Source organism: Ornithodoros turicata, chromosome 2, assembly GCF_037126465.1.
Source record: "Ornithodoros turicata isolate Travis chromosome 2, ASM3712646v1, whole genome shotgun sequence".
NCBI lineage: Eukaryota > Metazoa > Arthropoda > Arachnida > Ixodida > Argasidae > Ornithodoros > Ornithodoros turicata.
Window position 1 is genome coordinate 89,033,524 of NC_088202.1, and position 15,662 is coordinate 89,049,185.

Below are 15,662 nucleotides of genomic sequence, written 5' to 3' on the forward strand. Positions count from 1 at the left end.
TGCAGCAATTGCGATACCATACGTCAGTGCACGTGGGTTAATATGTGAATGGGATGGCGATGAAAAAGATGAGACATACACAGACGCACACACACATCACAGAACACATAACAAATGAGAGAATATACACAGCAACAACGACAAATAATGATGATGAATGAGGAAATTCGCCACGGACACGGTTGCGACTATACACGGTCTCAAAACACCAGCGAAAATCTCGATATCCTCTTGTGTGCTCTCTCTCATCATTGGAGAACGAAGTGATTTTTTAAAACAACATAATGGAATGGAACAAGTAATGGAAGACCTAACCCTTCTGGTTGTTGCTTTCAGCGCCTTAATTCTAGCATTAACCTGCGCGTCCGTAACTTTCACCTCCAGCGTTTTCATTTACTTCCTGTTTCAACCAATGTTATATGCGTTCTGACGCATTTTCTAGGCGACTTCCTTGATATTATCAGCTCGCACCCGTCACAGCTACAATTACTTCCGATCATGCACTGTCAGGGTCTTGGCATTACGTCGTCACTTTACGTATGGGTCGCAGGGTTGAGGAGAGCTATTAACCTTGCCTCTGCGTAATGAGATCTGCATACATAAGGCACTGGGATGCAGACCGCCCGCACGAGACATTCGTATCCAGTCGCCCTCTCGTTAGCAGTGCCGTCGCATGATCTAACGTGCGATTTTTCCTGTTAGTGTAATGGCTCTTCATACCTACACGACTACGTTGATTTACGTCTTGTGTTCGGGTGCTTTGCTTTGTGTGTGTGCTGACGACGAAGGGCGTCCGGTTATCCGTACGGAATATGGACCTGTGGTGGGACAAAGGACTACCTACAACAATACAAATTTGGACGTGTTTTACGGTATTCCATACGCAAAACCGCCCCTCGGTGACTTGAGGTTCCTGAAGCCACAACCCCCAACTCCTTGGGAAGACGCTTTGGACGCTACCCGTAAGCCAACAGCGTGCCGACAGATTGAGCTCGTGTTTTCTAAAAATGCTACATTTAGCTACGCTAATGCCTCCGAGGACTGTCTCTACATCAATGTTATCAGGCCAACCTGCTCCAACTCAACAGCGTGCGAGAAGCCTCTGCCAGTCATGGTCTACGTTCACGGAGGCGCATTTCAGTGGGGAGACTCGAGCTTAGTGTTCTTCGATGGACGAAATTTCGTAGCTGCTACCGGAATTATACTGGTGTCATTCAACTACCGTGTTGGAGTGTTCGGCTTCCTGTCTACGGAAACTAAAGAACTTCCGGGTAATATGGGCCTCTGGGATCAAAACATGGCATTGAAGTGGGTCAAAAACAACATCGCTAGTTTTGGAGGAAACTCCGAAGAAATTACGTTGTGCGGGCAGAGTGCTGGAGGCATGTCTGTTGGAGTGCACGCGCTCTCGCCTCACAGTAAGGGATTATTCAAAAGAATTATCATGCAAAGTGGCACGCCGCTCTCCAGCATCATGTCGCAATCGTACAGGGGCGTTAGCAGGCTGCTTACCCTCGCAGGACTCCTCGATTGCTATGACAGACATAGGAACTGGATGGAGCAACTTCAAGACATGCTGGATTGTCTCAGAACGAAAGACGCTGGTGATATCATTGCCACGGTGAGGAGGCAAAAATACACGCAACAAATATTTGTCCCAGTGGTGGGCGATGATTTTGTTCCTGAAGAACCAAGGCACATGAACCCACTCGTTGTGAATTCTGCTCAAGTGTTTGCTGGAACTACCCTAAACGAAGGTACTCTCCTGGTTGAGAATTTGCGATACATCTCCCCCGGCCTTTTTGAGGCTCTCATGGGAGACTACCGAATGGGAATCACTCTCGCCACTAGTGTACTAGGAGGACTTACCCTAAGCGAGAGCAAGAGAATTGTTCACAGCTATTACGGAGGATACGATGTTCAGCACAACAACCAGAAAGTGATTGAACTCCTCGCCGAAATGGTTGGAGATGCCGTTTTCCACTGTCCCGCCCATTTCTATCTTTCAGCTGCTTCTCAAAAAGGAGTCAAATCGTATCGATATATTTTTGCGCACAGACCATCTTACAGTGTTTGGCCAGGGTGGATGGGTGCCACTCATACAGATGACATACCTTTTACTCTCGGTTCCTTACCACACATAAAGGAGCAGTTTATGAACCTCAGTTCACGGGAGACGTCGTTGGCAAGACTACTTGGCATGAATGACTTTACGTACACCCCAAGTGAGGAGCAGTTCTTGCACGAAGACCTCATGATTTGGAAATCTTTCGTCGTGAGCGGGTAAGTCAGTGCAGCTCGATTTCCAGTTTGATTGCATAACGTGAGATAGTTCTGACCGTTTCTGGTACACGTCATTGCAGTTTTGCTGTGATCAATTTCGAATGCGAAATCATAAGCTTGATACTTGTCGGCCTAACTGTTGTGCCTCACTTCATGTCGGCCTCCTAATCACTTGAAGGTAACTATTAAATCATCACTCACTCACGATACCAGAAAGGAAAACTTGGACAATCTGTATCCCTGCAGAGAAGCGTCGTTCTGTGCCTGAACGAGATTGCACGAATAAAAAATAACATCGTGTTTAGTAAGAACCATTATTCACTTGCGTCTTTCGCTCTACTGCTTGAATACTTTTGCTTCTCTGTCTGCAAATCTGAGAACTATTATATAGACCGTTCTAACAGTACTGACGACGGTAACTTTGGCTTGGCCCCATTTTCCTCTTGTCAATGAAGGCACACTCGACAAATTAAATTCGTCTTCTGCGGAGAAGGCAATTACCGTATTTTCACGCGTATTAGCCGCACCGCAGATAAGCCGCAGGACTCGTTTTAGATACATTTTGAAAATGTTTTTGCAGATAAGCCGCACTCGCAGATAAGCCGCGGGTAATACGACGTGACTGCTTTGTGCGCTAAACCAGTGATGCACATACAAAATCAACAGAGACGCTCAACGCTCGTCAGCGCCGTGCTCCCTGCCAGCTGCCCTGTTCCCGTACTTGTCCGCGAAGTCGACGACTTTTAGTTTGTAGCCGCTGTCGTGGCTGTGCCTCAGCGTTGGAGCCATGCCTCACCTCTAACTGCCGTGCCCGTGTCCACGAATGCTGCTGCTCTCGTCAAATGAGAACTGACGCTTAGCTGACCACGTTTTATCCCGATGTCAGGTGTATTGAGCCCTTCCTGTGGGTCTGCCGACAAAGGAGACCGTGGGGAAGGCCACAAACCCTGTCCACATTCCAGTGTTGGCATGATGTATAACAAAGGAGGTCAGTTCTAGTGATCTACTAAGATCGGATTGTGCCCTTGTTGCGTGTTCTTCGTGGATTGACGGGTTAGTCCACTCGAATGTGGAGTGGACCCGCCCCTGTTCGGTATTGTTCGTGCACTGGCAGGGCGGTCCTGTTCCGAAAAACATGAGGCACTGTCGGCCCTTTCGTTTAACCCGGGGCATGGGGAAAGTACCAGGGAAAAATAGTCAATAGATAAGCCGCACCCACGGATAAGCCGCAGACCGTCCGCGAAAAAAATAAATCGCGCATAAGCCGCGGCTAATACGCGTGAAAATATGGTAATACACGCTGCAGTTTGCGTGCGTCTTTTTTCTCACGTTCACCCGAAGTAAGTGAAATGATACAATTACTCGTTGATTTTCAGGACACCAACAATACCGTCATCGGACGATGCATGGCCAGAGTACACTGGAAGCACGCCGAACTTGGTATACCTGCGCCCTCAAAACTATACCAAAGGTCCAGCCCCCAAGCACCACAGATGCATGATCTGGAAGAAGTACTTAACGAGGGAGTACGTATGATTACGATGCTCGTGCTTGTCATAAACTGGGCTACAAGTTGACGTGGGACTTGATACTGCCACTATGCAGTTGTGCTGGCTGTAGCCAAAACGCTCTACAGATAGTTCACAGCTTGCAGTTTGCAAGCGAACGGCTCTGCACGCATGGGTTCTGTCGGGCGATGAATTACAAACAGGCAAATCAAGAAATCTTATCCAGTTTATCACTGTTCGCTTTGTTATATCCGCTATGCTCATTTCCTTGTATAGCTATACCGCATCTACGCTCGGAAAAAGAACGCCCACAAGAGATTTCCTTGTGTGCTTGTAGTGGTCGACATACCACGTTCACATTCTGATATGAGTACCAAAGTGAAAGGATGGTTAAATAGCAAGCGAGCTGGTGATGACAATCCATGATAACTAACTTCGTGACGAAGGACAAGTTGTGTATACAAGAAGGTCGAGTGTGTATGTCCCTTGTTGTCCCTCGTCTCGGATGAGTACGACAACACGCAACGTCTTTAACTATGCTCACGTCCAGTTACGTTCACGTCTACATTCATAACTAATTCCTTTTCTGTTTCCCTTGCAGTAATGTACACAGCGAGGTATCCACACCAAAGCTCGGGAAAGTGAAGCCGAGCAAGAGCCCCAAACAGAAGACGAAACGTGTGAATGCAATTGACGATAACATAGCGTCAAAGGCTGAAATAGTCCTTCCTTCCACAATCGTATTTCTTAGCATTTCTGTTAGCTCCATTGTTTTGAGGTCGTTTGCGGCGTAGGGTCCTCGTACATAGCGTATTTACCTTTATGCGTGCATTTCATCACCCTCTCATAGCGCGATGTTCCTTTGAAGTGCATCGTCCTAGATTGACAAACATTCACATCAAGTGTCGGCAACATACAAGGTGTTTTGTTTTTCTTGTATCCATTACATATTTTTAGTAAACCAGCTATAACAGCATTACCGATGACAGTGTTGCAGGCCCATTGTACTGCAGGTTGGGCATTCCGTCGATGAGAGTATGGAAGTACTAGATGGCTAATTCACCTCAAACTCCTGAATTAACATTTTAGTTATGGCTTTTCCGGGAAATGTCAGATAGCAGAATTGGAGCCAGTCATTTTTCCAAGGTACCGTATTGTTACAAAATTAGGGAACAAGCAAATACTTTAAAATATCAATAACAAAATTTTACTATGTGAAATGAACCGAACCCGAAAGAAACGCTTCTCGAGCGCTGCGGGAACAACGCACTTTGCAACGATGGAGCTGATAGTCGCCGAGCTGAGTAGTCGCCGATCCATTGGCCAGATAAGCCTCGTTGTACGTGGTTCAGAGCAGCCGCCAAAGGCAAAGATCGTGCCCTTGCCCTTACCTTGCGCTGCCGATGCGCTATTCAGCCCACCTGCATGGCAAAATTTGGCGATGGATACATCAAAGTACCTGCCCGACTCTGGATTTTTTAAACAGGAGACTTTTTTAAATTGAAAATTAGTAGTAGTTACATATACTCTCTCCGATATGATCTCCGCCTGCCTGCACAATTGGCTTGCAAAAACGGCATCTGTGCTACTCTCATAGCTGTATTGTAAAAATACTAACGGATAAAAAGCACCCTGTATTTTTTATTTATTTTTTTCACAACTGGAAATCAGGGAAAGGTGCCATGCATCGTCGCTTCATGAAAACATGGTCACCGTCACCGTCATGTCCCAACATGCCTAGTAACGGCATTCGTCACGCGAACGTTTTTGCGGTAATGCTCTTTAGCGACCTGTTAGCCAAGAGCATCCGGAAGGCATATTGTAGGCTCACGGGTCATTCATACACAATCAAACTCACTGTACACTCGACCACATCGAACTTGTTCATTATTATTGTCACAATCCTGTACGTTAATAAACCATAACTTCACAGTGATTCGTACTCTCTGTCAGCTGTTTAGCGCAAGTTTTGTCCCGGCACAGCGGCATTTAAACTCTGGAGCGCTTCTGCACATTTGTTTGAAATGCAATTAGACTGGCTTTAAAGTATACCCAGTCTAGCAATACCATCGCCTTCGGTGGTACAAGAGTCGCCGCAGTGTGCTGTCTCAATCGCTGTGGATTACGTGCTCAATGAATCATCGACAAGTTGTTTTTTCAAACGATCTTATGAGTCTTATGACATTCGGACGTTCCCATCCGTGGGCTCGCCACGCGCGGTGTTATCGCCGTTTTTTGCACCCTGGAAATCTCATCCTCGATCAAGAATTTCAAGGTCGCCAACTATAGTGGTGGTGACCTCAACCGTTCGCCGCTGGCTATAAAAAGATCTGTTACCTGCGTTTTCCCCTTTCAAATGACCATATGCCTGGTCCGAAAGGGTAGAGATTGTGGAAGCGCGGTTCAGTCGAGCGACCCATTGCCGTCTTGAAAGGCGAGTTGTTTCGTGGTGTGACGTGAATTTTCCTGCCTGAATGATGGGCACGAATATTTTAGCAAGAATAGCCACATTCCTGCTCTGTGCGTGCGCGTTGTGTTGTTTAGGTGTTGGTGTCAGAGAGCAGCCAGTTGTCCGAACGAAAACGGGACAAGTGGCCGGACAAAGGATTACCTACAATAATACGGATTTGGACGTTTTCTACGGAATTCCATACGCGCGACCTCCTCTGGGCGATTTGCGTTTCTTGAAACCACAACCTCCATTATCATGGGAAGGAACCCTAAACGCTACACGTAAGCCAACCGCATGCCGTCAAATTGAACTTGTGTTTTCCAAGAACGCTACTTTCAGCTACGTCAATGCATCTGAAAACTGTCTCTACGTTAATGTGGTCAAACCATCGTGTTCTAACTCGGCGGATTGCCTGGAACCTCTCCCTGTCATGGTGTACATTCACGGAGGGGCATTTCAGTGGGGGGACTCAAGTTTGGTGTTCTTTGATGGCAGAAACTTCGTAGCCACAACCGGTATTATACTGGTCACATTCAACTACAGGGTAGGATTGTTCGGGTTCTTGTCCACAGAAACTCCTGAGCTTCCTGGCAACATGGGTCTCTGGGATCAGAACCTTGCACTAAAATGGGTGAAGGACAATATCATTCACTTCGGAGGCAACCCGGAAGAAATAACTCTTTGTGGGCAAAGTGCAGGAGCGATATCCGTGGGAATGCACGCCCTATCTCCTCGTAGCAAAGGATTGTTCAAGAAAATTATTATGCAAAGTGGAACACCCCTGTCAACAATAATGACGCACTCATACAGAGGTATTGGCAGACTGCTAAGTATCGCAGGACTACTAGGGTGCTACGACAAAGACAAGAGTTGGACGGAGCAAATATCCAGCATGTTGGATTGCTTAAGAACGAAAGAGGCAGGAGACATCATTGCCACTTTGAGAACGCAAGAATACACGCACCAAATATACGTACCGGTCGTCGGAGACGATTTTCTTCCGGAGGAACCACGGGAGATGGACCCTTTCATCATTAACGCAAATGCGGTGTTTTCTGGGACTACTCTCAATGAAGCGACCGTATTAGTGGATAACCTGCGTTATATCTCACCCGGACTGTTCGAGGCTCTGTCGGGTGACTATAGGATAGGCGTCACACTAGCGATAACGGTACTAGTTGGTCTCACGCTTAGTGAGAGTAAAAGGATTACCTACAGCTATTACGGAGGCTACGATGTAGAACACAGCCAGCAAGAGGTTATAGACATTCTGGCTGAGATAATTGGGGATGTTGTGTTCCAGTGCCCAACGCATTACTACCTGGTAGCGGCTTCGAAGAAAGGAATCGATTCGTACAGATACATGTTTGCTCATCGGTCGTCCTACAGCCTGTGGCCTGAGTGGATGGGTGTGACACATGCGGACGACATACCGTACACATTCGGTTCTTTGCCACACATCAAAGACGCAATCCAGAATCCAACACCGAATACGGTATCTTTGAAAGGAGTGTTCGATATTGGTAATTTTTCCTACTCTACGACTGAAGAGCACTTCATGAACGAGATACTAAATATATGGAAATCCTTCATAGTGAATGGGTGAGTATATGCATGTTCTATGCACGATCTTGTACGGTGAGCATGGATCGACGGGCGTGGATCATTCCTTTGTCTTTGTGAAATGCCTAGATAGCGCTCTGTGCGTGTCATTGGTTTTCGCTTGCGTGCCTCCTTAAGGTGCCACTTCGGACTAAACAAATTATATTTATTTTATTTCGTAATGTATTAATCAACCTCACTCGAGATCTGGGTACGCAAACGCAAAGTAACAACGGCGCTCTTGCATTTCCGCTCTCCGCCCCACGTTGTAAGATTGCCATCTGATGTGATGAGAAGAGAGAATGGTGTAAATTGGGTAGGGTACGGAAGGCATGAGATTTAGTGTGTCGTGGTACTTTAAATGTGAAAACCGCTTTTGTGGTGTTCAGGCATTGGAACGTTCTCATAGTGTCACGTAATGGATCGTTGGAGTCTACTGTATCAGCGACACATGCAGAACAACTTTTGATTCACCAGTAACCGAGAGCCCTGCAAGAAAAAATAATGCCCTGATGACCGGTTGAAGGGGTTCGTTTCGTTTCGACGTGAATGCATTTTCAGGTCATCCGACTATTTCACGGGTCTACTTGAAGACGTCCTGCACCTACGGTTTTCCTCTCCCCTTTTTCTCTCTCTCACGTTCCCCCTTCTCCTCTAAGTGAACAAAGCAGCGCAGCTGACACACAAATTGTCTTCCTGAAAGCCCAGCTAGTTGCTGCGAAGCAGACAGTAAGATGGGACACAAGCGAAAGCTGCCTGGCGACTAATGCCGAGTAATATCCGGATTTTGACCTGCTCACGTTGCCAGAAAATAGTTTATAAAGATCTTGCTGTCTGCAAGTTCTCTCTCTCATAACAGTGAGCGTTTTGCAAAGCTGCCACTCAGACAGGATGGCCTGTAAGTAGGCGAGCTGGTGATGACGGACATCCATAATGCAAGGCCTGAGACTGAGGTACACACAAACGACACAACACAAGTGCCGTGTCCGTTTGTGTGTACCTCAGTCTAACGGCTTTGATTATGGATGACAACCTCTCATTCTTTTTGGAAGTATCTCGTTTCAAAGTCCAGGCTTTTCGTCCGAAATTCGGATATTAACCGAGTTGTAAAAAATAAACGACGAAAAGCTCTGTTTTTTTTTTATTGGGAAATAATACACTCCCAAAATCGCCCACCAATTATGGCAAAAATAAACTCTGAAAGCCCAGAACCCTACTTATATCTAGGGTTCCGGGTTTTAGGATTTATCGGAAAAAATCCGAAAAACGTACTCCGGTAAAATTTTAAGCAATTCGGATTCATCTGAAACACTCCGCATTTGTGGGTACCAGTAATCGCTAACCGAGCAAGAAAAGCCATGCCTTGATGACTGGTTGTCTTGTTGGATCGTTTCCTTTGGTGTCGAGATTACCTCGCATCGCCGGTTACCAACCCCTGCGACAAGGAAGAGTGGCTCTGTTAAACAAAATCCACCGTGCAGCTATCTTTCGCGAAGTATCCGTGTAATGCGGTGAACTCTATCCTTGCCTAGAGGTAATTCGCCATTTTAGTCTCTGAATAGGGTACTTTGTTTAGTGACACTATTCGACATGAGGGTATTTTGAGGCCATTTAAGCCATTTCCTAGATCTGCTTGAAAACGTCCAGCGCCTACGGTTTGCTTTTTGTGTTAATCGTGCTTTCCCGTCAAAGTGGACAAAGCAACACAGATGGCATACAAATTGCCTTCGTGAATGGGCAGCTTGATGTTGATTTACTCCAGGCAGGAATGGAGATATTCGTAGAGAAAAGCGCAGTTAGCTTTCACGTGCAAAGACATGCATAGATGTCGCCTGTATATTGGTGGAAGCCCACAGGAGCAGGTGACACATCACAGGTTTCTCGGCGTAACTCTATCATGGAATTTGTCGTGGAAGCGCCACATAGACGTTATTGAAAAGAAGGACCAACGCTGGGTGAACGTCATTCGTCACTTCGCAGTTATGAGATGGGGGCGAGACGAGAAGGATCCCCTCATGCTGCACAATGCCTTGATTCGTGGCTCAGTGATGTACAGTCTTCCCGTCCTGCACGGACTTCCTCAGACACTGATCCAAAGGATTCGAGCCCTTCTCGCGCGAAGCCTTCGGGTATGTCTCGGGGTCCCACGAGGCGCTGAAACCCGTCTAGTAGTGGCTGAGGCCAGGGACAACCCCATTGAGCTTCTCCGTACTCGGCAAATTGCACGCCACTGCGTCTACGTGCTCATCATAACCGTCACTCTCTGATTCGCAAGCTTCACGCTAGACGGAACGCGACGGTTCATGCTGCTGTGACATCATTCAGACCTCATATCCCGAAATTCATAATCGACTCGACGGCACCCAAAGTGCCTCCATGGACGTTGCCATCGCCGCCTGTCACTGTCTCCATACCCGGCCTCAAGGACAACAAAAAGAGCTATCCTGATACCACGACAGTATCGCTGTATACACGGATGGATCGTCGACCAGGGACACTTCATCTTCAGCCTTTGCCATTCCATCAGAGTCCGTTCCACGTGGGTGTCGTCTGTCTCACCGTACCTCATCGACATCTGCTGAACTTTATGCTATTGTGAGACTGAAGGAGATGCAGACGCATCGCTATCGTTGAGTGGTGACCTGTAGCCCGCGGCGCGAGATTCGATATTCCGGTTTTACAGGCTTTTCATCACAAAAGGCCGCTTCTGTGGCCTGTAGCCCGCGCCGCGGGCTACAGGGTACCAATCAACGATAGCAATGCGTCTGCATCTCCTTCAGTCTCACACTACCTTGTTATTCTTGACATATGCGGAAGACAGTGAACCGCGGCACTGGGTAATTTACACTGACTCCAAAGCAGCTCCCCTGTGCATTAAAAACATGGGCATCCGCGGTTCCCTTTCCTCAGTGGTGATAGATATCCTGCGCGCCCTGAAGTTCCTACAAGATCGCTTTCACTCTGTTGCCTTTCAGTGGGTTCCAGGGCATTGCGGAATAACTGGGAAACACGAGGCCGACGCTGCCGCTGCACATCAACAACGGCCTTCTATGCCCATTATACTCTCGAGAGGAGACAGAAGATCCCTCCTCAGGCATTTCTCCGATTCCTGGTCTACCTTACAGTGGGACCACGGCATTCCAACTAGGTCCTCTTTGGGAAGTGTAGATCCAATGCTGTCATACCGGCTGCCTGCAAAGCTTCCTCGTCCTCTGAAGTCGCTCATCCACAGGCTCCGTCTGAATGTGGCCTTCACTCCGTTCTGTCGCTACCAGCTAGGCTGTGAGGCTAGCCCTATGTGCAACGAGTGTGGTGTACTTACCAACGTAGAACATATACTCCTCCGCTGCGGACCTATATCAACGAGAGGCGTAGTCACAGCTTGCCACCCTTGGCCGCCGCCCCTTCAACTTGTCGACCATCCTCGGCCCTTGGGACACCGCAGCCCACTCTGGGCGGCCTTAGGTCATTTAGTTGGCTTTTTTGAGGCGACAGGCCTAAAGGACTCATTATGACCCCAGCAGCGCTCGCGGACATTCCCACCATCACCACCATGTTCAGCATCGCCATCGCCGCTCCGATCATTCCCGTCATCTCTCATCGTCATCACTCATCATTGTCACCACTCATATTAGGCTCCCTAGCTATGGCGTAGCGTTCCACTCCTAGAGTGGAAAACATCCCCACTTCATCATCAGAATATATATGTTGTTGTTGTTGTTGATGTCGCAACACTGACAGCATGATCGGACGAAAGCGAGAGCCGCCAAACGATTATGTAGAGGAATGGATTGTAGAGAATGGATGCTACCTGGATTATTCTACTGCTGTGATGTACGAACTACTCCACCTTCAGACTTTTATGTAGAAGACCCGACCTGTTGTCGCTTTCCGTTCACCATAATTCATCTTCTCATATTAACCTCTGTGGAGTGGGGTATAGGGTCATTTGGCTACCACGGGGAAATAAACCATGTCATCATCACTTCTCCTTCATTTATTGTTGTTGTTGTTGTACGAGAATAATAAACCCAAGGCGTTCATGTCGCCAGCTGATCGCGGCATAGATGTCGTTGTCTGTAAATTCTGCAGCATGACAGTGATCGTTTTCGTGTGGCACCACGGGCGTGAGTGATGAAAAGAGTAACTAGAAGAATAAGATAGCGCGGTGTCACGTTCACTCCACCCCCACCCCCATTTTTGGGCCTGGGCTCCTGCATAGCTTGGTTCCAGCTGCTTGGGATTTCGCGAGGTTTCCTCTTCTTTTCTTTTTTTTTTTTTGTGTGTGTGTTTTCATGCATATTTTCCGAGATTGCTAATATGGAGCAGAGCCGTATATCGAAGAGGGAGTCTGGCCATTGGGAGGAATCCCAAAAAGATGCTCGACCTGTCAATCACAGTTCCGGGCCTCTGATTGGTTTACTTTTTACCACGGGGGTCGCCCCGTGGTAAAAAGTAAACCCAGCCCAGCCAGTAAACGTGCGCATAGCGTCTCATCATTTTTGTGAATATGTCGTTGTTTCAGTGCTATTTTCTTTTTCTCCGGACGTCGGATATTAACAGAGGTATGATAAATAAAAGACGAAAAGCTACCAATCCTCGGAACATGTCATGAACTTCGAAAAACATCCTCCGAAAATATTCCAAAAAATAAACTCTGGAAACTCGGAACCCTACAAGTTATGCTTTATTAGACGATGGTTGCCAGTGAACTAATCGAATGCGAATGCAATAGTGAATAACATATAATTGGACTTCAATAACATTTCCACACATTGACGCTTTGTGGAAGAGAACTGGGAAGCACCAAAAACGATCAGCTCAATATGTTTATGTTTGCGGAGCCAGCATCACGCACACACACTCACATACATAAAGAGACCATGATTAGATGGGGCTGATGCCGGCCAGGCTGCCCATGGTGGGCCCCAGTGCCATTTGTAGATAGTGAGAGATGAGCCCCATGGAGATTAGGATTCAAGTTATCCAGGCCAGCAAAGTTATTGCGCGGATACTGGAAGTGAGGGATTTACGTAGGATTTTCATCTTGGGAAGTGTCGGAATTCCGCACGCGGGGTGACACAGTATCCGCTGCCTTTTCGTGCTTTTCTGTCTTCTGGGAGGTACTTTAGAGGGGAGGGGTGTTACGGCACGGGGAAGGGAGTGCTGGTGAGATTTATTTTTCGGTGTTTCGTATTTCGATATTTAGATTCAGTTTGACCCCGGTGCAGCCTTGTGTGTTTCTTGTACCGCATGTTTCATGCCCTGTAAGAGTAAGACGCCGATTTTCTTAGCCAATACGACATGTATCAGAAGTGTATTTGCAGTGAAGCAGGTGAGACCATCCACTTCGCAGAAGTTTGAAAACGAAACTACATTATTAAATATCCTTATTAACCAGCTTATTTGCGTTTGCATGTATGCACTCTTTCATGTGGAGTGAGTAGCCTATTGAGAAATATTGAGCTCCTAACGTGATAGCAGCAGTACTAGTTATTCTACCTATCTGGCCCTTTGCATGTTATTGTGTTCACCTGTTCGACCGAACTCCCAGCAACATTAGTTGTTATTTATATTCGATAGCAACAAGAGAAACTGGGGCCATTATTGGTTATTTCGAGCATACACTGACTTTTGAATAAAGCCATGCACACGGCAATATAAAGGTGCACCCATTGGTATTTTTACTGGTCCAATATTGTCATTATCATAACCATGGATTGCGCTTTCAGGAAACCTACAATACCTTTATCAAGTGACAAGTGGCCCGAGTATTCCCTGAGCAATCCCAGCCTAGTCTACTTGCAGCCCACAAACTACTCCAAAGGACCTGCTCCTAGAAAAGATAGGTGCACGCTGTGGAAGAAGTATCTACTGAGGGAGTAAGTACACAATTGAACATGCAATAAGGGGATAAGTCGACTTATCCCATTTTTACTATTTTTGTTGCAATGACATCTACATACCAGTATGCACCTGCTAATGAAAATTTTATGACGTTATTGCGATTTGTTGGCCTGATACTGCATGGTAAAAAACGGGAAATGCATGTGTCAATGCATGTGTCAAATGCATATGTCAATGGGACGGACAATCAGATCAGGCTCCTTTTCTCAGTTTGGGATTTTTCGACTCATCCCCTTATTGCATACAGAGGTTCAATTGCATAATCACAATGAGCAGCCGTAGGTGAGATGAATTGCAGAGGAGAAAGAGTTGGTATTGAAATACTTCACCTGGACCTTATCCTCCTTCCTGATTACCTGATCGGTGACAAAGGCGGTTGGGAAAACTAGCTTGGGAATTTTCCTTTTGTATACCAGGCGCAATTCGTAGCCGGTGGCTTGTGACAATGCTTGAATTTTTAACTCAAGTAACCCGGCCAACCCGGTATATCCAGCCAAAATGCAACGTAATACCATTACTCATTAGTCCCCACTTCTAAAACATATACATTGAAAACACCATGAGAGATCTCCGCAGTTAGGCTTGAAGTTGATGTGCAAGGTGGCTCATAAGCTAAACGTCAGGGGAATTGCTTAAAATACAGTAACGTCTGAGCTGGTTGGCATACTTCCATGTTGAACGACAACAAGTAGACGGGATGGACGGCAACTGTGTTAGTTCATCGCCCATTCCGTCTGCTTGTTGTCGCTTCAACATGGAACTGATTAAAATGTTGGTGTTAAGTCTCTTTTCTTGTTAGTTCATGCAGTAGCCAACATTGCCTTTATTTTTCCTCTGCAGGCAAATACAAGACGGTCCCTCTACAGAGAGGCCATCACCGCCGCACAAAACGAAACCAACAAGGAAGCCAAAGCCGGCACGAAGGCCCGGGAAGCCTCTTGATAACACAGTAGCTTCAAATGCGTCTACATCGTTTGCGTCTATTATTACGTTTCTTGCCAGTTTCATTATCTCTGTCCGAGAAATATCCAGCTCATATAGCCTATAAAAGCACAGCATATGTACAATGTCAGAGTCCACATCCCCTACTTCCTCTGGCCGTCAACGATAAAATCTCAAGGGCATCGTTACCCGGCTTGTTTTGCAAAGTCCGGACTTGACCTTGCTGGTGCACGTGTAGTTACTATTTAATTGCAGGGTGCCAAACATAGAAAGGCACACCAATTTCGCTGTCATGAGGGGACCTGAAATATGCTGACAAATGTTCATGGAGTGGGATTTCTGCTATGAATCTGCAGCGCTTAACTCTTGAAAGTCTATTAAACTGAAACAGATCACAAGACAGCAGTTGACATCGCATCACACCGCCACGTAATATTTTTCTTGCTGTATAGTGCTGCTTCGTTGATGTTGATGTTGACGAAGAAAAATAATCGAGATGTTATGCTTTTCTCTATAGTTATGATCCAGAATACATTGAGTGTCTTGCCTGAACGCTGAGCACGAATCACAATGGACCATTTCCTAGTAAGCGTATGCGCATGCGTAGCCCCTACAGGCGACATCCATGTTAGTTGGGAAGAAGTCAGCGACTGCGAAGTTATGTGGGGATTTGTGGCTGAGTCTTGACGACGCTTTGTACTCGTAATGACCAAGATGCTCTTTTACTCTTTCCGCATTCTTCTTGCAATCTTCTCTTGCTACCTTGCCACGCGACGTGCCAGTGTGTATGAGCGTCGCCGGTTATTGGGGGCAAAATACAACATGCGACATTTCGTCGCTAGTGGCGACGCAAATATGGAAATGGTCCATTCCATGAAATAATTGAATCTGAGATTCTTCTTACTGAGCTTCATATTAGCTGCCACTGCATATATAAATTTCGCGTGAACAAAAAGAAATGAACATGA

At 46.6% G+C, this 15,662-nt stretch overlaps 2 protein-coding genes across 2 annotated transcripts; both read left to right on the forward strand.

Moving 5' to 3' along the window:
* Positions 1–706: 706 nt before the first annotated feature.
* LOC135384857 (acetylcholinesterase-like) lies at positions 707–4,585 on the forward strand. The gene is made up of 3 exons (XM_064614041.1): positions 707–2,283; positions 3,660–3,809; positions 4,393–4,585. Exons 1-3 carry the CDS (start codon positions 707–709, stop codon positions 4,583–4,585), a joined length of 1,920 nt encoding a protein of 639 aa, XP_064470111.1.
* A 1,558-nt stretch (positions 4,586–6,143) lies between these two features.
* On the forward strand, positions 6,144–14,819 carry LOC135385716 (acetylcholinesterase-1-like). The gene is made up of 3 exons (XM_064615194.1): positions 6,144–7,845; positions 13,578–13,727; positions 14,593–14,819. The coding sequence occupies exons 1-3, from the start codon at positions 6,266–6,268 to the stop codon at positions 14,798–14,800; spliced, it is 1,938 nt and encodes a 645-aa protein (XP_064471264.1). The 5' UTR covers positions 6,144–6,265; the 3' UTR covers positions 14,801–14,819.
* The last annotated feature ends 843 nt before the right edge of the window (positions 14,820–15,662 follow it).

Excerpts from the sequence above, each read along its gene's own strand:
- LOC135384857 (XM_064614041.1), top strand. The coding sequence starts at position 707 with ATGGCTCTTCATACCTACACGACTACGTTGATTTACGTCTTGTGTTCG. Across the intron at positions 2,284-3,659 it reads AAATCTTTCGTCGTGAGCGG|GACACCAACAATACCGTCAT; the intron begins GTAAGTCAGTGC and ends GTTGATTTTCAG. Across the intron at positions 3,810-4,392 it reads AAGAAGTACTTAACGAGGGA|TAATGTACACAGCGAGGTAT; the intron begins GTACGTATGATT and ends TTTCCCTTGCAG.
- LOC135385716 (XM_064615194.1), top strand. The coding sequence starts at position 6,266 with ATGATGGGCACGAATATTTTAGCAAGAATAGCCACATTCCTGCTCTGT. Across the intron at positions 7,846-13,577 it reads AAATCCTTCATAGTGAATGG|GAAACCTACAATACCTTTAT; the intron begins GTGAGTATATGC and ends TTGCGCTTTCAG. Across the intron at positions 13,728-14,592 it reads AAGAAGTATCTACTGAGGGA|GCAAATACAAGACGGTCCCT; the intron begins GTAAGTACACAA and ends TTTCCTCTGCAG.